Source organism: Barbus barbus (genome assembly GCF_936440315.1).
Source record: "Barbus barbus genome assembly, chromosome: 33".
Lineage (NCBI taxonomy): Eukaryota > Metazoa > Chordata > Actinopteri > Cypriniformes > Cyprinidae > Barbus > Barbus barbus.
This window is the reverse complement of record NC_136761.1, coordinates 9,199,446-9,225,803: the sequence shown is the minus strand read 5'-3', so window position 1 is coordinate 9,225,803 and position 26,358 is coordinate 9,199,446. Positions and strand designations below refer to the sequence as shown.

Sequence of the window (26,358 nt, the reverse complement as noted above, 5' to 3'; positions counted from 1 at the left end):
TTCAGAACATTCAAATATCTACTGGAAGACAAAATCATGAAATATTTCCCACTCTCCATCTAGTGTGCTTCGCCCTTCATGTTGAGTGCGAGGTACAGTACAAAATTATTAGCTTTTTTTTTTTTTTTTGCACGTGTGCATTTTCCTCTCTCTTCAACAACACTCAATGCAGCTGATGTCCATTAATAAGGCACATTTTTCCCTGAGATTGTACATAATAGTTCCCAAACACACACATACACAATGTAGCTACTGCCGCTGAAGCAGTAGTTTAAAAACATTTTTAAAGAAAGGCCTAAAACTTAAAAATGAAGGTTTGCTGTATTGAAGAAATAGTTTGCTGAACATGTAGGCTACTCGATCCATCCAAGACGTAGATAAGTTTGTTTCTTCATAAGCACAGATTTGGAGAAATTTTGCAGAAAGCATTATATCACTTGCTCATCAATGGATCCTCTGCAGTGAATGGGTGCCGTCAGAATGAGAGTCCAAACAGCTGATAAAAACAACACAATAATCCACATGACTCCAGTCCATCAATTAATGTATTGTAAAGTGAAAAGCTGCATGTTTGTAAGAAACAAATCCATCAAGATGTATTAACTTTAAACTGTCACCTCCTGGCCAAATACCAAAAGTCCATAATAACACTTTGTCCAATGAAAAAGTCCATCCCCTGTTGTCCCCTCACATCAGAATTCACCGCCATATTTGTTTAAAACTGGTTTGGACTGCTTTCACTTGTAAACGGTGCTTGATCTGTGCATATTTCTTTCCTGATTCAGATGACTTTCACTGGAGAAAGCAATATTATGGATAGAGGACTCTTATCATATTTTAACTGGAAGCAATGGTTTGAAGATCAAAATCTCACAAACATGCACCTTTTCTCTTCACAAGACATCACTTGATGGACTGGAGTCATGTGGATTATTGTGATGTTTTTATCAGCTGTTTGGACTCTCATTCTGACGGCACCCATTCACTGCAGAGGATCCATTGGTGAGCAAGTGATGTAATGCTACATTTCACCAAACCTGTTGAAGAAACAAACTCATCTACATCTTGGAGTGAGGATGAGTACATCTTCAGCTAATTTAATCAGAATGGCATGTTTGGCTTATCTACATCATCTCATTAGAAAAAACTGCACTTAAATAAAAGAGGAATGTTATTAACAATAACAGCATTAGGTTGTTTTTGTTCGTGGATTTCTCTTCCCTTTCTCTTAAAATAGTAAAAGGCAAAAATGATGGGGTCAAAATGTAGGGACGTTTTCCCGAGGCAGGATCTTTAAAGCTGAAGTTGAGTGACAGCTGATCTAGGGTATATAATCTTATTCTGAAATGCATATAAAACAAGCTCTCTCAGGCCTCTTGTTCTGAACCAGCTCTTTTCAGTCCTGGGACCCAGATCAGCTCTGTTACTCTGAAATATCTGAGGCACTTCCTCTGCTTTACATTTTGATGTTGGAGTAAAGCTCATCGATCCGTTTCCTGAAGCAGTTCCTGAGATCAGTGCGTTTGGCTTTCAGGGTGGGCGTCAGGAGGCCGTTTTGGATGGAGAACATCTCGGTGTGAAGAGCAATGTCCTTCACCTGAGAAGTGAAGATGATGAAAAAGCGGTCATCATTTATTAAATCAGTTCTTTATGCATTTTAATGCACTTAAAAATATTTAGGCCTAAATTTAAGATTTATATTTTTGAACTGCATGTACAATTTCCATCCTAACAAACTTAATGTGATGCATTTTTGCCAGTCATACAATTTCTGTAATAGTACTAATAAACCGAATGCATCTATCATTAATAAATGAACTTTGTTCAATTCTCATATACATTTTAACTAAGTGAATATTGCTTGTTCCATATTTTATTTTACGTAATTTTCACAATGAAAATATTTGTGGTAATTCAAAGTGCATTTTTTTGCATGCATTTTGACAATACGATTGATTATTTAAATAAAATCAAATAATTATTAGTAAAAAAAATAATTACTAGTAAACTATGCCATGATTGCTTGGAGTGCAGAAATCTTGTTTCTTACCGGTTTCATTTATATACTGTATAATTCACAAATATGCACCACACATCAAGTTTATTAGTTTAAGTTAAAACTGTATAATCCAAATGAATAGAAATTAATATTTTTTGGAGTGGATCAAGGCGAACCTCACCTGTTCAAAAGACTTCAGGCCACTTTCTTTACCCAATTTGACAATATCCTCCAGAATGGCTTTCTTCACCTCCTGAAAACATAAAGACACACAAGTGATTTGTTAGATATTTACATTTTATTCAAGACCCAAATATACCTATGCATTCAATTTTCTGATAAGTGAAAATGTACAAGGAAGATCCGTCTTTACCTTATTTTTGCACAGTTCTTCATATGAGCCCTCTATGCCTCTCTTCTTGGCCCAGCCGGGCAGAAAGTCTGGATCAGGTACAATGATGGCTACCAGACAGGCCTGTGGAGAAAATGAGAGAACAATAAATAATAAAGGCTTGTTCTGTAATGCCTCCATCTGTGCGTTGTTCTCTCTCTCCTCACCTGCAGACTGTCTCCATGTACGAAAACCTGCGCCACAGCTTCACTCCTGATGTAAATGTTCTCGATCTTCTCTGGAGCGATGTATTCACCCTGAGCCAGTTTAAAAATGTGCTTCTTACGGTCTACAATCTTTAGAGTGCCATTCTGCAAAACAAAAATGGTATGGTGTTATGTATATACAGATTTATGGGCATCATTTGTATTCATGCAATATAAATATTTTCAAATAGTCAATTTAAATACTGGCATATTTAACATGAATTAAACCTGTTGTTCTAAAAGAACCAGTAGCTAACTAGTTATTTAAAATATGAACATGCTCATCAAAAATTTGCAGTACGCAAAAAAAATGTGTCAGTGATTGGGTGTTTGTTTTGGGGTTTTTTAGTGAAGTGGGGTGTTTTATTTTAAATACACAAAAAATAAATTGATTGACATTTAAAACATTACAAAAGAATTCCATTTCAAATAAATTCTGTTTCCATAAAAATATTAAGCGGGAAGACTTTTCAGCATTGATAATAAGAAACGTTTCTTGAGCAACAAAGCAACAAATTAGACTAATTTCTGAAGGATTATGTGACACTGAAGACTGGAGCGTTGATGCTGAAAATTCAGCTTTGATCACAGTTATAAATTACACTTTTAAATATATTCAAATAGAAAACAGTTCTTTTAAATTGTAAAAATATTTCATGTTATTACTGTTTTTACTGTATTTCTGATCAAATAAATGCAGCCTTGGTGAGTAGACGAGACTAAAAACATTTTAAAAACTCAAACTTGAGTAGTTTTAATTCCACATGTACACATTTATTTAGCTGTATCATGTTTTATTATTTTTATAATGCACCAAAATAGTGGATCTAAATTCTTCATTTTCTAAATTAGGATAAAATGTGCCTGTGAACACAGAATGAAGGTCCTATATTAAATAGCTCTTACCGGCAGCCACCTGCCAATGTCTCCTGTGTGAACCCAACCATTTTCATCAAGAGCCTCCTTCGTCTTCTCAGGGTCTTTCAGATACCCCTTAAAGATATTAGGACCCTTCACACACACCTGCCAGAAACAACACACAACACACCTGTCAAATGTGTGAAAGACCACATGCAAACACACACAAGATTATAATTGTTAACTAAAACCATGAAAAATCATTTTATTTGAAACAAAATAAACATTAACTGAAATAAATACATTTTTTCAGATTACAAATTTTGTACATTTTCATTACTAATTTTTAAGTTTAATTTTAAGTACTAAAATAACTAAAACTATATAAACGGAAAAAAAAAACTATCATTTAAAAAATATATAAATAAATAATAATAATTAAAAAAAAATAATAATAAAAAAAAAAATAATATATATATATATATATATATATATATATATATATATATATATATATATCACAAAAACTTTCAAGTTAATGTGAAGACAGGAAAAAAAATATCAAAATATTAACAAAAACTATAATAGTGTCGGTGTTTTTTTTTTTATAAATTTGTCAACTTTTCCCAAAGCATTAACAAAACAATTCACACAACTGCAACATTTTTTATTTATTTCTCATATTACCTCTTTCCACCACAATAAATTAAAAATTATTTTAAAATCTTTTCATTTACTGTATATATTATATATATATATATATATATATATATATATATAAAATTAATTATACGGAAGGCCTATATTTAAATGAAAGTATAATACATATATATATAAAATAAGACTAAGATCTTAATCTTTGATTATTTATGGTCTGTACATATAATAATGTGATTACATGAAATCACTACAATAGTATCTCATTTACATTAAAACAACACAAACACACACACCTCTCCCTCGCCTTTGGCGGCGTAATAGTTCATCTCTGCCACATCCACTAGTTTGATGTCATTGCAGGGCAGAGGAGCTCCAACATGACCTGCAACGACACCATAAAACAGTCAGCATAAACATGCAACTGTGTTAATAACTGCACATGGATCAGTGTGTGTGTGTGTGTGTGTGTGTGTGTGTTACCTGCAGTCCAGTCTCCTGGTAGTGTAATTGTGCTGCCAGCAGTGCATTCGGTCTGACCGTATCCTTCATAAAACTGTAAGGAAACAACATTTACTTCACAACCAGCAGTATAAAATACGTAATGAGTCTAAATGTATGCGTTTAAGTGATCAAACTGTACATGGCAGCCCAATGCAGCTCTCAGGAAGGTGAGAACAGGAGCTGAAATGGGAGCCGCTCCAGTCACCATCAGTCGAACGTGTCCTCCAATACTGGCCTACAGGGGGCAGCACAGACCCATTACTACACTAAACACTGCAACTCTAATTTTATCAGCACAGAAGACACAGCAAGCGCATTCTCAGGTCAAAAATCACCTGGACTTTCTTGAAGATGATCTTATCCCACACACTGTCTCTCCTCATGATGCCGCTCTTCATCTCGTTCTCTTTCCTCCTGAACGCAAACTCCAGGATGCGTCTCTTCAGAGGACTTTTGGCCTGACCGTAGATCTACGAGAGGGTTTCACTACATTACTACTACACTAGAGCATCTAACACGTAAAAACACTTTGAGAGGAAAGACATGAATGAGGTGAAAGATCACAGATCATACAGGAATACAGTTATAATGAACGGTTACAAAATGTTTTACTGCGGCATATGATCAGTTAAGTAATAACATTAGTAGTACTACTACAAATAATGAACAATTATTATTAATAATAATAATAATAATAATAATAATATTCAAAATTAATAATAATAATAATATTCCAAATAAGGTGTATTTTAAATCATAAAGAACTATATTACTATTTTATAGTACTAGTATTGTGCTGTAAAATATGTAAAAAATTCTTAACAATAAATTGTTTTTATTGCTTTTGTATTGTTTTAAAAAATGCTTTTATTATACAAATTAAAATGTATAATATATATTACAACTGCATTAAAACTACTGTACTATAAAAAGGGTATTTATTAATAATATTAATAAATATAATGACAAGTTATTATTAAAATTATTTTATTATTATAATTATTTAATATTTTGAATCATTCAATTGAATAAAACAAAAATAATGCAATTGTTAATACTATTTGTGAGTATAAAATGAGTATTTAATAATGATAATATTACTGTTATTCAAAATATTTTATTTTATTATTTTAATTACACAAATTAAAATCAAGTAATCAATTCATCGCAATTGCATTAAAACTACTGTAGAGGGTAGCAATAATAATTATTATTATTTAAACATTTTATTATTATGAAATAATCATCACAAGCAATTGCAATAATACTATTTGTAAAGTTAAATAACATTAGTATGTAATAATAATACATTTTACTTTACAAAAACAAAATTACAACATTAATTAGTTTGTTTTCAAACATTAAACTATGACAATAAATCTGGAATCCATTGAGCTATTATTTTGTTAAATAACAAATTTAGAAACGATTTTCAGTACAAATTTGGGAAGATAATTGACGAGTGCTGCATTTTTAAATGTACGTTATAAGTAACCCAAACCGACAGCATTTGCAGAGATGGAGTTAGAATGGATCAGCATTTACTGAAACTCATTTTAAATGTATTTGAAAACAGCCATGTTTTCCCTCTGATTTACGCATTCCTGTTTGCTGCAGGTTTAATCTAGTTTCTGTGATCGCTCGCAGGTCTAGCTATGTATGCTCACCTTGTCAAACATGCGATTCAGCAGACGAGGAACCACAGGAAATATAGTGGGCTTCAGGGACGTGAGGTCATCCATCAGTTTTTGAATGTCACCCTGGAAGTATCCGATACGTGCACCGTGCATCAGAGTCACACCCTGAGAGTGAGGAAACAGCGTCAGTCGACATGAACACACATGAGGTGTCACAAGCAGTGAATCATATTCAAACCATAAATAATGTGTTTATTAAAAAAAAATAAAATGGACCTGTACGACTCTTTCAAACATGTGTGCCAGAGGCAGGTAAGAAATGAGCGCGTCCTGAGGACTGATGGGGCAAGTGGACTGCAAGACAGAGGTGAAACCATGTGATCATCAGAAATGTGCAAATTACTCATTTAGCTGATGCTTTTATCCTAAATATGAAAACTGTAGCATATTACAGGTCTAGTCTCCCTGGCGGATCACTTTGTACAAATATAAACCACCGACTGATTATTAAATATTTTTATGTGATAGATTTCTTTACAATAAGGTGTCATTAGTTAACATTAATTAATGTATTAACTAACATGAACAAACAATGATCAATACATTTATGACACTATTCATCTTTGTTAACGTTAGTTAATAAAAATACAGTCGTTCATTGTTGGTTGACAGTGCATTAACTAAATGTTAACAAACACAACTTGTGATTTTAATAATGCATTAGTAAATGCTGAAATTAACATTAACTAAGATTAATAAAAGCTGTAGAAGTATTTTCCTAGCTAATCACTTGGATGACGCTTTTATCCTAAATATTCATAATAAATTAACATATTAAAGGGTCCAGCCTCCTGGAGGATCATTTCTTACAAATGTAAATCACTTGCAAATACATTACATTTAATTAAAAAGTGAAATTATTAAATTATAAAAATATTTTATTTTTAAAAAAATGTAATAATAATATATGTATAAATTAATAATAATATAATATCAAATATGTATAATATATAATATAAATTAGTAATAATAATAATAATAATACAATGATTTCAACAAATATTACATAATATAAATAATATAGCATTTCTTGTCATTAAAGTAATGAGAATTGGGGAGGAAATGTGTTTAACCGTCATGAAAATATAATGCAACTCAAAGTTTTTAGCCAAAAGGTGAATAAAAAATTAATTTAAAAAACTACTGAAAATGTTTTTCCCTGAAGTTTTGATTTATAGGGCTATTATTTGAGACTGTATTTACCTTTGTGACATAGATGAAGGCAGAAACATTAGACACTACGCTTCTGTGGGTGAGCATCGCTCCTTTAGGGTTTCCTGTGAGAAACCAAACGAGAAACGCTGTGTCCATCATGGCACTCAATTCACATGTGGCCTGAAATTCTCTTTCAAATTGATATTACAAACAAGAATTTGGAGTGCTACAAGAGACATTTACATGTCTGCATTGGTCAGACACTTTTATCCAAAGGACATTGCATTGAAGCCAAATGTGCAATTGATATCAATTCATGCATTTTCTGGAAATCATACCCATGTGTTGCTAGTGCCTAGAATGAAGTAACTAATAAAAACATCATACCTGTGGTTCCACTTGTGAAACAAATAATAGCCAAGTCATCAGGCTGAGGGGGCTGCAGATACAGGAGGAATTAAATAAATATTGAGAATTTTAAAGAAACAATAAATGCAGAGAAAAGTATCATCCAGAATTTTCCAGAAACAAACCTTTTATAATTATAAAATATACACTGGCAAACTGAAAAAGAAACTACAGTACTAACCACAGGATGCTGTCGATGAGCCTTGCCGAGATTCTGCAAAGGAAGGGAAACTTATTTAAATAAATAATGGAGACAGAGGAAGCTCAGTGAAAGAGGAAGAAACTGCAGGCGTGAATGAGGTTTGTGAAGACTTAACTGCAGACTGAAAGCAATCAAACACAAGAGCAGCCAATATAAACCTCCATCTCGCTCAGGAAACAAAAAGTCAAGTGCTACACCAAAGTGTAAATAAGGAATTCCAAAACTGAAGTTCACAAGATGATGAAATGGTAATTAAATAATACGAATGTAAAATTAATATAATTAATTTATAAATAATTTCATTAAAAAAAACGAATGATTTTAAAACAAATATAAAAACACTTAAGCAACTTGCATTATGACAATGTAGTATTAAAATAAAAATATAAATCACAAGTTTGAAAAAAAAGGCCGAATGTGTTTAAATTGGAAATACTAACATGCCGTCACTGAATGCTGGAAGATACATTCTGTATATGTTTATTTGATTTAACATTGTATGTAAAGCATGTTTCTTGTATGTTGTTGTGGGGGGTGTTCAGTTTTGTTTTTTGAGGGTTTTTTTATTTTGTTTTGTTTTCTTCTATTTGGGAAAACAAAAAGTTATTGTACAAAAAAATTTAAACAACAAAATCATAATATAATATTAAAATAATACAAATAAAAAACTCTTACAACTATGAAATTTAAATATCATATTAAAATATATATTATTAAATGAAAATAGACTTAATATTAACACAAAAAACACGTGAGCAACCTAATTAAACCATAAAATGTAATACTGAAATAAATACATATTAAAATAAAAACAAATAATAAAATACAAAAAAAAAAAAACTAAAATATTTATCTGCATATCATGTGACCAATAACATTCCTCAAAGAAACGTGAATATGCAAGTATGTTTTTAAATGAGTGAAATATATTTTTCTTTTTGTTTGGGTATTGTACTCTATGGTATTCTTTTACGTAAATACTTTGGTACATGAATATGATATTCATACAGTCCATCCAATGCCTTAACTGTAACATTGTACTTTAAAAAAATAAATAAATAAGGCATAATAATAAGTGTCAGTGAGCTCTGAGGGCAAGTGTTCAGTAATACAGGTCACCCCGTTACCACAGATGATCCGGGTCACAGCAAAACAAACAAACCCCACCAGACGCAAACACACGCATCGATCACATTCACTGGGGTTATGCAAAGATTTGCAAAGATTTAAGCAGACAATTCACCTCTGTGTCTCTCAGACTGATGATGTCGATGCCGCACTGCTTTGCTCTGCTAACCAAATCAGCGTCAAAGCTTTCGATGAGGATCAGGGTTTTGAGTGAGTGCTGCTGGCCCGAAACACAGTCTAACAGCAGCTTGGCCTTCTCAGGTACGTCACATACGACTGTAGAGGTGCAGGCTGCAAAATGCACACAAATGCATGTAGTAAAAAATACAAACAATAAACAAATACATTCATCCTCTTGATCTTGATGCTGAATACTTAAAAGTTAGGAATCTCTAGCCCTAATAATGACCTAGCAAACACCAATAAAAAGACAACAGGGACATCTTGTATGACACACATCTGCATGCATACTAAAATCAATGACAAATAAATAAACTTAATGTAAACACACTATTTCAAGATAAAAACTGCATGGAAAACTGGCATACTTTTGTCGAGGATGTAGCTCATCGCTTCTGTGCCCAAAGTGTCATAAAGAGGAACTGATATCAGAGAGTATGTGTAGCAGGCCAGCTCTGAAATCGTCCACTGGAGAAAGATTTCTGACATTAGTCACAAAACATCTGCAATCTCAAACGTTAGAAGATGAACTGCACATTTGTTCGTTGTAACCTGTTTGTCAGAAATTCAGAGTCCCAAATAGAGCAAAAACTCAAGACAGGAAATTTAAATAGAAATAAAAGATACATTTTTACCTTTTAAAGGTGAAGTGTGTATTTTCTGCACCATTACCAATCGGAATGGCAAATAATGCTATAAAACTGTTTTGTTTTTCTATCTGCGATTGGTCATATGAAGACTCAAAAAACTTGTTGTTCTGGATGAGAAAAATTGTAATATAGAAAAAACAGATTTGGAGAAATGTAGCACTACATCACTTGCTCACCAAAGGATCTTCTGCCGTGAATGGGTGCCGTCAGAATGCGAGTCCAAACAGCTGATAAAAACATCCATCATTAATCCGTTTTTAACTTCAAACTGTTGCTTCCAGTCCATAATCCACGATAAAGCTTCCTTCAGTGAAATAATTGGTTCCCTGTTGTCTTCTGTTCTATGCATATTTCTCTCCTGATTCAGACAAGATTTTCTTTACTGGAGAAAGCAATATTATGTATAGAGGACTTATATTTTGGTCTGAAGCAATGGTTTGATATTAAAAAAATGATGGATTTGTTTCTCAAAAACATTTAGCTTTTCCCTTCCCAAGACGTTAATTGATGGACTGGAGTGGTGTGGATTACCGTTTTGTTTTTTATCAGCTGTTTGGACTCTCATTCTGACGGCACCCATTCACTGCAAAGGATGCATTGGTGAGCAAGTGATGTAATGATATATTTCTCCAAATTCAGTGAAGAAATTCTCTGCAAATTTTCAATTTTGGGTGAGCTATTCCTTAAACATGTATTACATCATTATTTAAAATCTAAACACAAGCGGAAAGATACATTTGGGCAATAAATCACATATTTATTAGCTCTGACCTCTGGTCTGTTCTGAGAAAAGATGCCGATGTAGGGGTCTCCATCCTTCGAATGTCCTTTGTGCAAAAATGCTGATCCCAAATTCTCTGCTCGCTCAATCACCTGATGAAGAGGAAATGACAAATAACTTAACCAAACCAGAAAACTATTTATATGCAGTTCACTGTGCACAAGGAAGGAGAAATTAAAGAAACGATCCACATTCATAGACTTATTTCTCTAAATAGTTTAAACTAAATTCCAATTCAAAAGAACTTAATTTTTCCATTAGAAACTTCAAGTTAAAGGTTATCAGTACATGCATTCTGTATCATGTGCAATCTATGTAGCTTATTAACAAGACAATAGCATGAGGAATGTAAATTAGACTGCTTCAGCAGTTAAACAAGTTCCCACACGCCTGTTTTACAGTTTGACCACCTGTGTAAGTGCAACCTTCACAACCACGCCAACAACATACAAGAAACCTGTACTTAAGAGGTCTGAAATCCAAAACCAGCTTCTCTACGGGTGTGTCGTAGGCTCTGATTACACGTCACACCGATTAGGGATTTTTAAAGAAGAACATAATGTCTCACTGTATGAATTACTTCACAGGTTTTACAGCATGCTACATGTAAATTATGTAAAGTTTTTTAATGAAATGACCCAGTGCACCAGGTAACTTATTAACTTGAGAGCTAAGAGAACAGTAAATGTGAGCTATAATAAATCCCAAAGCTCAACTAAGGATGGGCGAATGGTATGCACCAGTGTGAGAGACGGACCAGTTCTGCATTGTGACATTTTACATTTGTACACTTATGTCTTAAAACACTTCTGTTTTCTGTGATGGATTTAACATTCTGAAATCTGCTGATTTAAATATCACCAAGGTAAAGTTATGAAGCATCATGAATTTATTGCTGCTGAGTTTAATTATAGGTGCAAATTTCCAAATATTATTGCAAACTATGAATTTAATAAATTATCTGCATTCTAACTAATAATGATAAACTTTACATTTAATAGGAAATATAAAATAATTATACTGCTGTAAAAAGTAAATCAACCTTAGTGGTGAGGTTAGTGAAAATATCAGAAGACTTACATAATTACAAAAGCATGTATCAATTACAAAAAGCATGGATCAAAACAGAAACAGACATGGATGCTGAAGTGTCATCCTACCTCTGAGTACGAAAGCCATTCATATGGCTGCTTTGGTTTTCTTGATCCCAGACAGGGACCGTTTTCTGAAAGAAAATGTAAAGATATCACATAACGGCCAAATTGATTTTTCAGTTTGTTGTTTTTATACAGTATATTCATCATCATGTGATATATTAATGCTGACCACTTAACCACAGGTTGACTTAGTATTTCATTGCAAAATGTGACCCTGGACCACAAAAGTGTAAAAGTCTTAAGTGTAAATTTCAATTGATTTATACATCATCTGAAAGCTGGATAAATAAGTTTTCCATTGATGTATGGTTTGTTAGGATCAGACAATATTTGGCTGAGACACAAATATTTGAAAATCTTGAATCTGAGGGTGCAAAAAAAATCAAAATATTGAGAAAATCACCTTTAAAGTTGTTCAAATGAAGTTCTTAGCAATGTATATTACTAATCAAAAATGTTTTCATATATTTACTGTAAGAAATGTAAAAAATATTTTCATGGAGCATGATCTTTACTTAATATCCTAATGATTTTTGGCATAAAAGAAAAAGTTAAAAATTTTCACCCATACAATGTATTTTTGGCTATTGCTACAAATATGCCCCAGCGACTTAAGACTGGTTTTGTGGTCCAGGGTTACAAATATTATGACCCCAAATTTTATATAACGTTAGATATGTGCAACTATTATTTATTTATTGCTTCAAGGTTAAAATAAAAGCAAAAGTACATACTTGACTCCCTCAGACCCCTGTGAAAGCACTCGTACATGGTCTTGGCGTCCTCGTAGAAATGGCTCAAGAGCGGGCCTCCGTTTAAAACCGCTCCTCGACGAGCGTATTCTCCACCCTGATCGACAAAAACCAAATGCAAAGTTTTATATCAAATCTCTGATTGCAATAAGACAGGCTTTGAGTTCATCTTAATGTAGTATTGTCTTACCGGCAGCTCTACTGACTGCATGTGCAGGTCACAGGGTGCTTTGAGGGCTTTGGGTCTGGTGGCGAGCCAGTACGCCGTGACGGCGGTGAACGCGCCCATGCCGAGGAGGGTGTTTGTGGAGAGGCTGCGGAAATAGTCCCTCACCTCGGACAGCTCAGGGATTCGCATCTGCTTCAACAGCTCGTGTGCCTGCATGACTACAGCAAACTCAATCTGTAGAGGACAACAGGGGTTAAATTAGACACTACTGCACTTATACCATGGTACAGGGAAAAATATATACATAGATATTACCATATTTATCTATCATGGAATGGCAAGGAACTTCAAAAGACGCAAAAAAATGATGGATGGATGGATGTATGGAGGGATGGAGGGATGGGATGGGATGGGATGGGATATATTTTAATATTCCAACAAGGAACATCAACAGATCAAAAGGTGGTATTACTTGTGGGAAACTCAAAAGACAGTTGTTTTTAGGGATTTTATTTTACATTGTGACATTTTCATGGCAAGCACATTTTTATTACCAAATAATTACCGTAATGCAAAATAAAAAAAAATAAAAAAATAAAAATAAATCAAAAGAAACATGAGGAATGTGTTTGTGTCTGGCAGGCAACTTTCTTATTGTTCTCCAGTGATTCATAAAATCAGTTATGTAAAATCTGTTTTTTTATTGGCACATTATTGAGCTATAAAATCCTGTCAAGTGTTTTGAAATATTGTGGGAAACCTGTTGATTAAATCTTAGCAATCAATTGGTAATCAAAGTGAACTGTGTGACACATTATCTTTGCAGGGAAACAGTCGGTGCTGAAGGGTCAAATTGATGAAACGATCAGATGTTGTGTAAGGCAGTGATTTTCGATCCTGTTCCTCGGGACCCACTGTTCTGCACCTTTTGCATGTCTCCCTTATCTGACACACTCATTTGAGTTCATGGTGCTTTTCCTAATGAGCTGATGATCTGAATCAGGTGTGTAAATTAAGGAGACACCAACAGCTAGTGTTCGCTAGATATTTTGCATTGCAACATTATTTTCATGACTACTAAGCACATTTCCCCCAAATTTCTGCCAAGTACAGTACTCCAGAAACACACACACACACACACACATTCTGTTTCTTATTAAACTCAGCATTCAGTGAAATTTAGTTTAACAGATAATGGCATAATGTAATAAGCATGTCAAAAAATAACCGCCTTTTTTGGCACTAAATATATATTGTAAATTTATAATATTACTGCTAGAATACTTTTTGCAAGAAAATATTTTCAGACTTTAAAATTTCACATTTAATTTACTGTTACTTGCAGTTTGTAATTATTCCTGAATGATTCCTTTGTAATTATAAAACTGTTTCAAAATAAGTCCAACAGTGCACTGATCATCAACATTTTTAATTGAACAAAAGGAAAGATTTTTATTTGATCAGTTTATCACAGAAACTAAGGATTTGAATCTTGAACAGGTCCAACTACACATTATAATCATATTCAAATGAACTATATAAACTACAAGTTTCATTTGCAGCAAGCTAACTCAGTTAGCAGCAGCATTAGGGCCATGAGTCACCTTAGTCAGCTATGTGATTCATGTTAAACCTTGTGAGGACGCGTTAACCCTTTAACCTCTCACCCACTTCTATTCTTACTGCCCTGGGGCAGATCATTCTGAGAAACTACCTTCACTGAGTGAGGAAAAACAGACACAGCGTGAAGCCCTTGTAAACTCATTCATGACTGCATACAAACAACACAGAGTTAAATCCTGTGGAGACTTGGGGCTAAAATACTACAAACCATTCAATATCCTCATTCACTGAGAACAGCAAATACTAAATTCTCTGCATTCTGACAAATGCAATTGTACTATAAAATAGTTTCTTCGACTTTGCTAGTACACGCCTTGCTTGAGAACCTGCCCTTCATCAAGGTGTTGACAGCAAAGTCAAACCATCTCAAATCACCTGGCAAGAACTCAACATGACCAACACACAACACTTCACCTGAGACTAGGAGAATAAGGTATGTCCAAACGTGGGCGGCGATGTGCTTCCCGCACCCACAGAATCACGCCAACAGGAAGGTGAAACGACCAGGTGAAGGTAAAAACAGTTCAGTCTGAACATCTACAGGTTGAGTTTATGTGCAACCACGGGTCAGACCCCTGCCGACCCCTTCCTGCTCCTTATTGGACAGACACACACTCTTAGAACCTGCTGAATCAGCCAATCACAGAACAGGAAGTCAAACAAGCAACAAGCAATAGTTAAAAGTCCTAAAATAAAACACGACTAGATATGATTGTTACTGTGTCAATACTCAACAAGAACTGTATGCTGATTACATTGCGCTGATGTTCTGTGATAAAAATTGACTGATTGATTTTTTTTCGTTTTTTTTTATTACTCAACTCAACTCAACTCACTCTCAAAGATCTACTCAAAGATTACTATTCATAAAAAATTCCTGAAAAAACAACGAGCTATGGTTTACACAAAAATAGCAGCACAACTGTTTTCAACATTGATAATAAATGTTTCCTGAGCAGCAAATCAGCATATTAGATTGATTTATGAAGGATCATGTGATCAACCACATGATATAGTTATAGTCAACCACTATAAGAGCATGACACTTCTGTTTATTTTTCAAAGATCTCCTTATTATCTCACTGTGTTTGGTGTTGGCCCATCAAGAGGAGCTGATAAACATAAACACTTTGTCTCGTTCCACTGGTGTACAAACTTTCCAGGGCAAAGGTAACATGACCACACAGCCACATCCTTTAAACTCTTCCTGTGACAGAGTGAGTGAGACCAATGACAGACCCTCAGGCTGGTCACCCGATGGGCGCAGACACAACCCCCTCCCAGTGAAAGGCTGCTATTTAAAACCAGTGGCAAACAGTGACATGAGGATGAGTGGAATAGATCCAGATATATTAAAGGCATGCGATTTATGAACAGAGACAAGCAGACATATGACATCCGCATTAAGCTCAAGAACAAGACAGCTTTCCTCTGATTTAAGGTGTAGTGCAATGTAAATTAAGTCACTTCAAAATCAAAAGAAAATAATAATTTTGCATAAACATATATATAAATAAAATAACCAGTAAGATTATTTGCATTTTTCATAACATTTCCAACAAAATTCTCACTACTGAAATATGCCTCTTTTTGGGTCCCATTGTTTTTTGTTTTTTTTACTCGTCATTCATTATAAATTAGATTAAAATTTACGTAACATAAATTACATAATCATAACAGAACAGAAAATAATACTACCATTACATAATCTTCTATTCAAAAGTTTGGGTTTGTTAAGATTTTTTATGTTTTTGAAAATTATTCTGCGCATCAAAGCAGCATTTATTTGATTAAAAATACAGTAAAAACAGCAATGAAATATTATTACAATTTAAAACAGCTGTCTTCTATGTGAATATATTGTAAATTTAATTCATTCCTGTGATGCAAAGCTGAATTTTTAGCATCATTACTCCAGTCTTCAGTCACATGATCCTTCAGAAATCATTCCAATATGCTGATTTGCAGCTCAAGAAACATTTCTGATTAATAATATTGACAACAGTTGTGCTGCTTAATATTGTGGAAAAAGCATTTTATTTCAGGATTCTTAAATAGAACATTTAAAATAGAAATCTTCTGTAACAGTATAAATGTCAAAATGTACTTTTCAAAAAAAAATATAAAAAAAATAAAAATTAAACCATAAAAATGGCCCTAAAATGGGATCACATTTTTATGCAAAGCACAATTTCTTAGGCTTTATGGTGAATTATGACTCATGACACATTCTTGAAATTCACTTTTCTACTATTGACTCTAGATCATTTCATATCAGTCATTCATAAGGAATATGTTGACAGTTTCAAAACCCACATGACAGACATGATTGCCTCACTCTGCCTGTCTAACACTCACTGACAAGTTCCAATGAGACTGAACAAACAGAAATGAGTCAGGTGGTGCTTACCTCAGCAATGACCATCAATAAATAAATATTGACCAACCAATCAGCAGATGTATCATTCTATCCATGATAAAGGACACTCAGCTAAAGGCTAGTCAAACTGAGAAGTGGGGAGAGATATCTTTGATTAAATTTAAAATATAACTGTGCTGCAACTATTCCAAAAAATAAAAAAATAAAAAATCACAACATTAGACAAATATGAGTCTGTTGCATCACGGGTCAGTGGATCTTATTTACAGCTTTAGACAATAATAAACCAGATTAAATCAGACAGGCAGTATCAGTCTGACCTTGTGATATCTTTCACATCTCTGACCGGGACAAAGGTTGTGTTTTACTCTGCTTATGAGTGTTGACAAAATATACACTGCCATCTCACTTATAAATTCTTGAAAGATATGCGACTTATAAATGCATGGATGAATACAACAATCAGAAGCATTCATTATTAATAAAGATGAACAGGTGTGGTCTACAGGCACCCATTCACACGTTCAGACGCCCATGACCTTTTGTTCTGCGTATCAGGAGTCGGTTTCCAAACCCTTAGTTTCCACCATACCTGTTCATTAGCAACACAACGACCAAACCAAACAAGCCCTGCAAGAATACCAAAGTACACATGAATCACATTGTCTTAACCCAAAATACAACCAACCATCTACACAGCCACAATGAGGGCAAGAAATAATCTGTATCATATCACCCATCTGTATATCATACTGATAGTATTTAAATATTTTGTAAATTAAGTCCATAGTACTACTGCCTTATCCGTATATTCTGTACATATGTAACATATTGTAGGCACTGTATATACTGTACCTCTGCTTATTGCACTTCTGGTTAGATGCTAACTGCATTTCGTTGCCTTACCTTACATGTGCAATGACAATAAAGTTGAATCTAATCTAATCTAATCTAAAAAATAATATACAATCATAATGTGTGCACTACAGCTTCACAGTATCGCATGAAACTGCATGCATTGTTTGTTTTTGTTTTTTTTTCCCCATGAAAGCCTATTATTTAATCCTAAACCTTTCATTTATGCACACAGGTGATTTCCACAGGTAGGAGAGAAGCTGAGAATGAAAACAATAAACAGAAACTTGGCTGTTGCCATACAACAAGGTCAGAAGGGACACAATGGATCTCACGCAAGATGACATTCAATAACAGCCACAATACTTTAATACAGATTAATTCTCTAGTTCTAGGAGGAAAATTAAAATCTATAACTGTACTTTTGCTAAAGCGCATGATGAATGCATTTAGAGGTCAGTAAGCTAAATGAAGAACTTGAGTAATAGTATGTAGTCATACACATGACTTTCTGTCTCTAATTCACAAACCAAAAGCAGCATATTAAACAAACAGGCTCTTTACAAAACGCATGCTAATTTAAAATAAGGGGTTGAACTTCACACAATGTACATTTGTTAAATTATTCAAATACATATCCAAACAACAAAAACTAAAGTCGAAACGGGAAGGAGTTCATAGTGTCATATTTCAGTGCCATACACACATGCTCTTCTGCAGTCATCCATATTCATCAATGACACGTCGCAAAACACTATATAGTTGCTATTATGCTATAAGGCATTTCATTACTCAATGAAGAATAAAATACATCAGGAGCTGCAATCGGCTTTACTAACCTGTATGAGACAGCAGCCTTCTGATAAACGCACATGAGTGTCTGACGGCGAGCGTTTACTACTTTTTCCGCTGTTTAGACGCCAAAATCCGCACCAATCAGAGGCGCCGTACGAATGGACAGACTGTTAGGAGGCCTGTGATTGGTGGCTCGTTTGACTCGCAGTAACCCGCGGTTCGGACTCGTTCACCTTTGTACAGACTTTCACAAGCGGGAGCGCGCGCAGGTGTATCAATATCATATCTATACTACAAGAGATCGATAAATACACCTAATGTGTGTAATAATTCAGCTGTATTGATGATTTAATATGCTAAATATTTACTATGTATAAAAAAAAGTCTCGGATACATAGTATTATATTGTAATAAAAGTACTAGGCAACGTAAACTTGAGTTTTATAGATTAAATAGATTATAGCATATTTTTTTGTTAAATGACACGGGTGTAAATGCAATGCTATGCTCCTTATCAAAACGATAAAATAGCGACATTTAGTGGTGAACTAAGTACGAAAGGATGAGCTCAAAAGAATGTATTGGAAAATTAACCAACCAATGAGCCCCAGATATATACTGCAAAATATTCCATTAATAACTTTATCAATATTATATAATTATAAACTAATGTTGATTTTTTTTTTTTTTTTTTTTTTTTTATGGTTAAACGTCATAGGAGTCAATGCGTTTTTTGTTGTTGTTGTTGTTTGTATGTGTGACTGGGCCATGTTTGTGCTTGAACCCAAGTAATAAATTAAAACTCTAACACAGGGGTGCCCAACCCTGTTCCTGGCGATCGACTGTCCTGCAAACATATCTGTTAATTAAATAAACAGACAGGTTTTATGCATAGTTAATAGATTACATTAGGTTACTTTGACCATCGCCCGCTATAGATCAACTAACATAATCTATAAAGGTGAGAATCAAGATATTCCATGATATAGTTAATGCGTTTGGGAATGTTTCAAATAAAAAGGAAAAAAATAAATAAACCATAAGTGCTGTTGTGGCTGCTTTGTCTCACATGATGACCTCACCCCAACTCGTGCCCCCTCAAAAATAATGAGTGCATGACGCCCCTGTTCAGGATCACGTGAAAATTAAAGGCAGGTGTGTTTGATTAGAGTTGCAGCTAAACTTTGCAGGAACAGGGTTGGGCACCCCTGCCTAACACATTGGTCTCAAACTCAGTTCCTGGAGGGCCACAGCTCTGCACAGTTTAGCTCCAAACGTAATCAAACACACCTGATCCAGCTAATCAAGTCCTTCAGGCTCAGTTGAAAACTACTTAGCCTGCGTCCCAATGTGCATAACCATCCTAAATTCTATGTGATAGTAGTAATTTTCAATCCTATTTAGGGCAGATAGGGTGGATAGTACGCACATTGGGACGCAGGGATGGTTTGTGTCTTGGAGCAGGGTTGGAACTAAACTCTGCAGGGCTGCGGTCCTCCATGAACTGAGTTTGACACCCCTGGTCTGTTTGAAGATTGTTTTCTTCTTAAAATTACTGCAATATTTATAAGCTGAATTTCTCAGTAAAGACCTGCATGTATAAAAATGATGTTCTCACTTTAATTTATATTTTATTTAAATTATATTAAACTGACTTTAAACATCAAGCTGAATCTTCTAGAGCTTTTAAAATCAAGTTTGAATTGGTTAAATTATTTTGATGAGTTAATGGGGGAAAATATCTATATAGTCATTAATAGAATATTTTATTTAGACTAACCTGTTACAATATTTGTTTAGTCAGTTGTGCATGTGTAGCCAAAAGTTTTGCTGAAGTGTTAAATGTGAAGTTTCTATTTAAATAGAATATATACACATATATGCACACATACAGAACAGGATAGGGAATAAGAAAATTAAATAAAAATGTTTATTTTTTTCAAGGCACATTGACAGATCTATCTATCTCTCTATCTGTCTATCTATTCAAAAGTTATATACTGTATATACACACGTGGTCAGAATTGTTGGTACCCTTGGTAAAATGAACAAAGAAGGCTGTGAAAATTAATCTGCATTGTTAATCCTTTATTAAAAATTCACAAAAATATAACCTTTCATTGGAGAATAAGAATTTAAGATGGGCGAAATATCATTATTAATTAAATGTTTTTCTCTGTGGCTGTGGCGGTAGTTGTAATGGTCTCTCTGGCAGTGGCGGTAGCAGAGATATTGGAATAGATGATGGCAGTAGCAGAGACAGTAGCAGTCTCACAAGTGGTGGCCATTTCAGAGTCAGTCCTAGCGCCAGTCCCAGAGGGAGTGACAATCTGAGAGCGAGTGTCAATCTGAGAGCTAGTGGGAGTCTCAGAGTTAGTGTCGATCTGAGAGCTAGTGGGAGTCTCAGAGCCATTGTCAATCTGAGAGCTAGTGGGAGTCTCAGAGCCAGTGGGAATTTCAGGAGTGGGAGTCTGAGAGCCAGTGGGAGTCTCAGGAGTGGCAGTCGTAGAGGCATTGTCAATCTGAGATGCAGTGGAAGACTCAGAGGCAGTATTACGATGGAATGATTTCAGCAATGAAAAGCAATGTCAGGGTATTGCATTTAACATTGCTCCTGTACACTTCACTGCGGCATGAATTTTCTTGCATATAAAATAGGCAGTGTCAGTCGTAGAGCCAGTCTCAGACCCACTGCCAGCCTCAGAGCCAGTAGCAGTCTCGAAGTTGGTTTCAGTCTCAGAGCCAGTGGCAGTCTCAGAGATTTTGGAAGTGTCAGATACTGTGGAGAAGGAAGAAGAGTGCAGAAACTCATGCTATTGAATCTAGTTCATATCAGTATAATGGTTGCTGTGATTAAAATGTTTACATTTAGTTGGGGGGTGGGGGTATGGGAGTAAATATTTAGCTTTTTTGAACAAATATTGTTTAAATGTCAAGATCACCCTTTCATTGTGAAATTATGATCCAGAGGTTGAAGTATTTCATGATACTGTACCTTTCAAAGCTGGGCTAGCTCTAAACACTGCATCTTCCTCCTTATCGAGAATGACTGCAAGGCCTAGAATAGTGAACAACAATTTAGCATTCAAAATATTCATATTCTCCACTCATTAAGACACATTTGATAAATATAATTAACTGCCTAAATAATAATTTACTTGATTTACTTCAATATATACTCAAATGGACTGATAACACAATAACTGTTTTATTGCACTTGCCTTGATACTCTCTGAAACGGTGTCCCAGTTGTATACTGGTTGTTCTGCTTGTCTAAATTTTCTTGTTTGTTAGCCTCCATTTTCGAGGTCGCACACAGATAAATGATATCATATCGAAATAAAATTTATGTAGATAACGTTGATAAACTCTGTACATTTGAATCAATATGGATTAATCTGACAGCAGAAATAAACGCGATATCATCCAGTCGGTGCATATATATATATAATTCCGGGGGGCAAGAGGGGAAAATAAAATGTATTTCATAGGGCCCTAAATTAAACAATAATTCTCAAGGTACAAGAAACATATGGAAAGCATTTCCTTCCCCATTAATGGTAAATTATATAAATATTGTATGATATGGGGGAAAATATTATAATAATAGAGGCATGTTCAAAATCCTGCCACGCCACAGAGTACCACTTATATACAGTAGTTTTCTCAAATTGTTGTTCATGTAACGTACATAATGACCTATGCTGCAAAAGATTTACATTAATAGATTTACAGCTTGAATAAAGTCTAAAAATAGAAAATAAATGAATGGAATACTTCTTAGAATACTTACATTTTTTTAAAGAATTTTTATATGGTCAGGAGACAAACCAGTACAGTAAGCATCTCAATAAAATGAAGTCAAGCTGTTAAGAATCAGAAGTCTCTCAGTCTCTCAGTTTAGATTCTGGCGCCCTCATCTGAGAGGCCCATTTCTCTGAAAGACTTAACAAGCAGCCCTTTATACTGTCTCTGTGTGCAGCTATAGTGCAGTCCCAGAAGGCCACTAACCAGTATTTTTTTATGGGTAAAAAGGCAAATTGCTTTGCATATGTTAAAAAAACAAGATCAATTTAAAAAAAAAAAAAAAGAAATCAGCTATAGCATAGCAAGCCTAGCAAATGCACTATTATTTGTCAAGGAGTCTAAATAAAGAATTCTCACGTGTCCACTAGAGGGCAATCAGTCCACTGGAAATTACAGTTGTCTCAGTACAAGAGAATTTGAGTCTTTTGAAAAAGTTTATTTTATTTATGCAAAACACTTTTTGTAACCAGAATAGGTAGAATCAGGTAGCAAACAAACATAAACAGTCACATGCTCAAAACAACTTAACAGATTAATTTTAGTCTCTTAGCTGATCATTTATATAAATATGAGGTGCAAGCACTGTACACCAGATCAGAGAGGATACAAAATCCATTCATTAATTCTTTCAGCATTCATTGCACAGGGATTCAAGGTCACATTATCAGAAAACCGCAGGGGTCAAAATCTGCTCAAAGAAAAGATGTGGATGATCAAAAACAGTAAGCAGAAACACATGCTTCAGTGAATGTGATCATAGGACTCTCCAAACCAGGCAAATTCAAAATCAGATTCCCTAAAATAATAATGTGTTACTGTCAGCAGCATCTGTAATAGTCAGTTCTTGCAGGATGTGTTAGTTCAAATCCTGTTTGACATCATTCTAATGTTAAGCCTTCTAAAAAATGACTTCATTTTGCAGAACTTCCACTTTTGCTTCTTGTCTTTTCTCTTTCGAAGGTAAAACGCCTCCCAGTTTTCTTCATCTCCTTTCCAAGGAACCCATGCCCCTCTGTTGCGTCTCGGATCGGCTCTGGGATCTTCTGCAGGGTAGCGCACTGGAACGGCGGTCCGGTTGTAGAACGCTAACCGGGCCAGCAGCTGCTTGACCACGTCTGGCCGGCGCTCTGCGAGATCGTAACGCTCATACGGATCGTCTGCCACATTGAAGAGCCACAAGGATTTCTTCGCTTCCGTGTGCCGTTCCAAATTCCACCAAGATTCTGGAAAGTTTCCCAGCATCTGAGGCGGAATCCAGTCTCCATATCCAGGATTTCCGGTCAAGAGCTTCCAGTCTCCGACTCGAACCGCTGCCTGCACGGCCGTATTCCAGATCCCGTATCCGTTTTTTAAAGATCCATGCCTGGCGGCATTGTAGAGCGGATCGATATTATGTAGGATCTCCAAACGTGGAGACTCCTTCCCGCTACTAATGGTTTCCCACATGTCATATCCATCAAGCCAGTCCATCCGGGAAATGTTCCCTCCTGCGAGTCCTACTAGCGTTGGGTACCAGTCGGTGATGTGTACCAGAGCTTTGCTAACTCTCTTCCTGCGTCTCAGCAATGGACTATGGACGAATCCAATACCACGAATGCCTCCTTCCCAATACGTTCCCTTTCTTCCCCGTAGAGGCCAATTGCTCCCGCCAAAAAGTGGCTGTCCGCCGTTATCTGTAGAAAAGATAATGATGCTGTTCTTATAGTAGCCATACTTTCGGAGCGCGTACGTCACGTTCCTTACCGCCTCATCTACGGCCGAAACCATCCCGGCGTATTTCCGGCGAAACACATTTCCCATTTGTCGATACGGATAGACGTATTCCCTCGGCGACTGCAATGGCGTGTGCACGGCTTGGAAAGAGAGGAAAATGAAAAGAGGCTGGGATGAAGGATCGTGAGCAGCGAGGATTTTTTGGACTCTTTGTGCATACAGATGGGTGGAATAACGCCCTCCCTGACCCCACGCCACACGCTCGCCCTCGTGAAGGTCGTACCCACAAATTCCCGGCCCATCACACGACTTGTAGGTGTAATAATCCACGCTGCCCGTCAGAGAGCCGAAGTACGTGTGGAATCCGCGGCGGGTCGGCAGGCAATCGCGCTTGTAGAAGCCCAGGTGCCATTTGCCCACCATGTGAGTGGCATATCCCGCCTCCTGCAGCCGCTGCGGCAATGTCCGGAGGTCAAAGGGCAAACAGCTGGGCTGCCGAGAGCGGATTACCGAGTGCTGGAGACCTGTATGGATCTGATATCTAGAGCAGAAAGGGAAAGGAAAATAACTGGATCAGAACTCACAAACACATCTCATCACAAGCACAGACATGGATTGACTGATCAAACTGTATTGCCATAGACATCAGAACTGCACATAACTGAATGATCTACTTTGCTCATGTTTATTTTAATCTTTTGTGCTTTTTATGTCTCTCATATTCCTTTTAAAGTATACATTTACTGTCATTTTAAATTATTATTTTCTTCATTTTTTTTACCTTTTGTTATATTTTGTATCTGTTTAAACCTTTTTAAGATCACTATTTTTTATAAATTTTTATGTACAGCACTTTGAAGTGTATGAAATGTGCTTTTAAATGAACTTGCTTTGACTTTTCCAACCCCGGACATTAGTTTTATCACAATTTCCTAACTGTTCCCATTAAATATTTATTGGCTAAAAATATTGCTCTTTTGTCAGTTACTTTTGTCACAAGTGAATGAATCATTAATTTGAATCAGCTGTGTTCAAGATTCAGTCAAACTGATAAGCAAATTGGTCTGAATGATTCATTTGTGGATCAAAATGAATTTTCAAATGATTTTTTCAAGAAAATTCAGTTCAAACAGCGTTGTAAATTGTCTGTACATTATATATTACGAAGATGGCCATGCATTTTCATCATCCATTTATCTTTTCCAATAATGTATAATGCATAATTTTTATTAACAGGAATGTTTGTTTGACCAAATACACTGTTGTTGATTAAAATTTCTCTAGTTTTAAATTATCTTAATTCAGGTTTTTCACTCCACATTGTGCACAACAATATTGAAATGCCCCATGTCTTTTTCAGTTGTTCCTAATTTAGGGGGGAAAAAATAAATTCACACACAGTTTCTGATTAAATATTTTAGAGCTTGGCATAACTTAAAAAAAAGTGTATTCCTAACATGTATAAAAATGGTTATAAGATTGCATTAATTTCCAGGACTATATAAATCACACTTATATATATAATTAGGCTACCCCGTATATCCATTGCTCAAAGAAAACAAAAACTATTGAGTGCTTTCAAATAATGTATTGGTTAGTTGTTTTAGATTACTTTAATGCTTGTTTTGAATAATTTTATGTCATCTTGAGGCCCCTGGTTATCTGGAATCACTGCCTTAAATGATTCTGACATTGTAAATTGCTTTATTATAACAATATCACCCTTACCAAAGGGTACTGTGGTACAGTGATGACAATACCATGGTGCTTTTATCTTATTTACCACTCATTACCATATTTATGTAACAAAAACACCAAGTAAACGTCCACAAACACAGCTGACTGAAGCGAGTGAGTGAGTGAGTTACCTGCCAGTGATGAACTGGCTGCGGGATGGAGTGCAGATGGGCTGGATGTAGTAGTTCTCCAGCTTCACTCCCGCCGCTGCCAGCTTGTCCAGGGTCGGTGTGTGGATGTCTCTGTTGTGGTATCCGATGTCGTTGAAGCCCTGATCATCTGTCATGATGAAGATAATGTGCGGACGCGAATGGTTCGGCTGCTCGACCTGGTTCGGACTCGTCCAGTCCTGGGACAGATAGCCCAGACTGAGCAAACTCATCACGAAGAGCGCAGTCAGAGCCGATGCTGTCATGGCAACGCGTTCAAGAGACTGCACGTGAGGAAAAAATCATGAATGATCGACTAAACTGCAGGTACGAGCGTAAAGTTTGCGTGAGGAGGCAGAGCGATGTATGTGCGCGGTCTGGCTGTGTCTCAAAAACTAGTGAGCT

General features: G+C 35.4%; 2 protein-coding genes across 6 annotated transcripts; both read right to left on the bottom strand.

Annotated features, from left to right (window-relative positions):
- Positions 1-129: 129 nt before the first annotated feature.
- On the bottom strand, positions 130-18,677 carry acsl1b (acyl-CoA synthetase long chain family member 1b). Of its 5 annotated transcripts, none has more exons than XM_079390811.1 (22): positions 18,592-18,677; positions 12,916-13,128; positions 12,708-12,822; positions 11,977-12,041; positions 10,807-10,908; positions 9,754-9,853; positions 9,321-9,496; positions 8,057-8,089; positions 7,855-7,906; positions 7,516-7,589; positions 6,529-6,606; positions 6,283-6,417; positions 4,951-5,085; positions 4,755-4,850; positions 4,595-4,667; positions 4,408-4,496; positions 3,503-3,619; positions 2,558-2,701; positions 2,373-2,474; positions 2,181-2,252; positions 1,033-1,597; positions 130-436 (listed from the first exon to the last, which is right to left on the bottom strand). In XM_079390811.1, exons 2-21 carry the CDS (start codon positions 13,108-13,110, stop codon positions 1,457-1,459), a joined length of 2,094 nt encoding a protein of 697 aa, XP_079246937.1. In that variant the 5' UTR covers positions 13,111-13,128; positions 18,592-18,677; the 3' UTR covers positions 130-436; positions 1,033-1,456. The 5 variants fall into 5 exon arrangements, with proteins under 5 accessions (XP_079246937.1, XP_079246934.1, XP_079246935.1 ...); XM_079390808.1 differs by having other exon boundaries at positions 130-526; positions 962-1,597; positions 18,592-18,657; XM_079390809.1 differs by having other exon boundaries at positions 1,129-1,597; positions 18,592-18,657.
- Positions 18,678-22,781: 4,104 nt separating this feature from the next.
- Positions 22,782-26,358, bottom strand: arsia (arylsulfatase family, member Ia). The gene is made up of 2 exons (XM_079390311.1): positions 25,936-26,358; positions 22,782-24,608 (listed from the first exon to the last, which is right to left on the bottom strand). The coding sequence occupies exons 1-2, from the start codon at positions 26,217-26,219 to the stop codon at positions 23,216-23,218; spliced, it is 1,677 nt and encodes a 558-aa protein (XP_079246437.1). The 5' UTR covers positions 26,220-26,358; the 3' UTR covers positions 22,782-23,215.

Coding starts and splice junctions, on each gene's coding strand:
- acsl1b (XM_079390811.1), bottom strand. CDS start 13,110: ATGCAGGCACACGAGCTGTTGAAGCAGATGCGAATCCCTGAGCTGTCC. Junction 7,590..7,854: donor TTTCACAAGTGGAACCACAG/GTATGATGTTTT, acceptor GGTTTCTCACAG/GAAACCCTAAAGGAGCGATG. Junction 3,620..4,407: donor CCGCCAAAGGCGAGGGAGAG/GTGTGTGTGTTT, acceptor TGTTTCTGGCAG/GTGTGTGTGAAGGGTCCTAA.
- arsia (XM_079390311.1), bottom strand. CDS start 26,219: ATGACAGCATCGGCTCTGACTGCGCTCTTCGTGATGAGTTTGCTCAGT. Junction 24,609..25,935: donor AGCCAGTTCATCACTGGCAG/GTAACTCACTCA, acceptor TTTCTGCTCTAG/ATATCAGATCCATACAGGTC.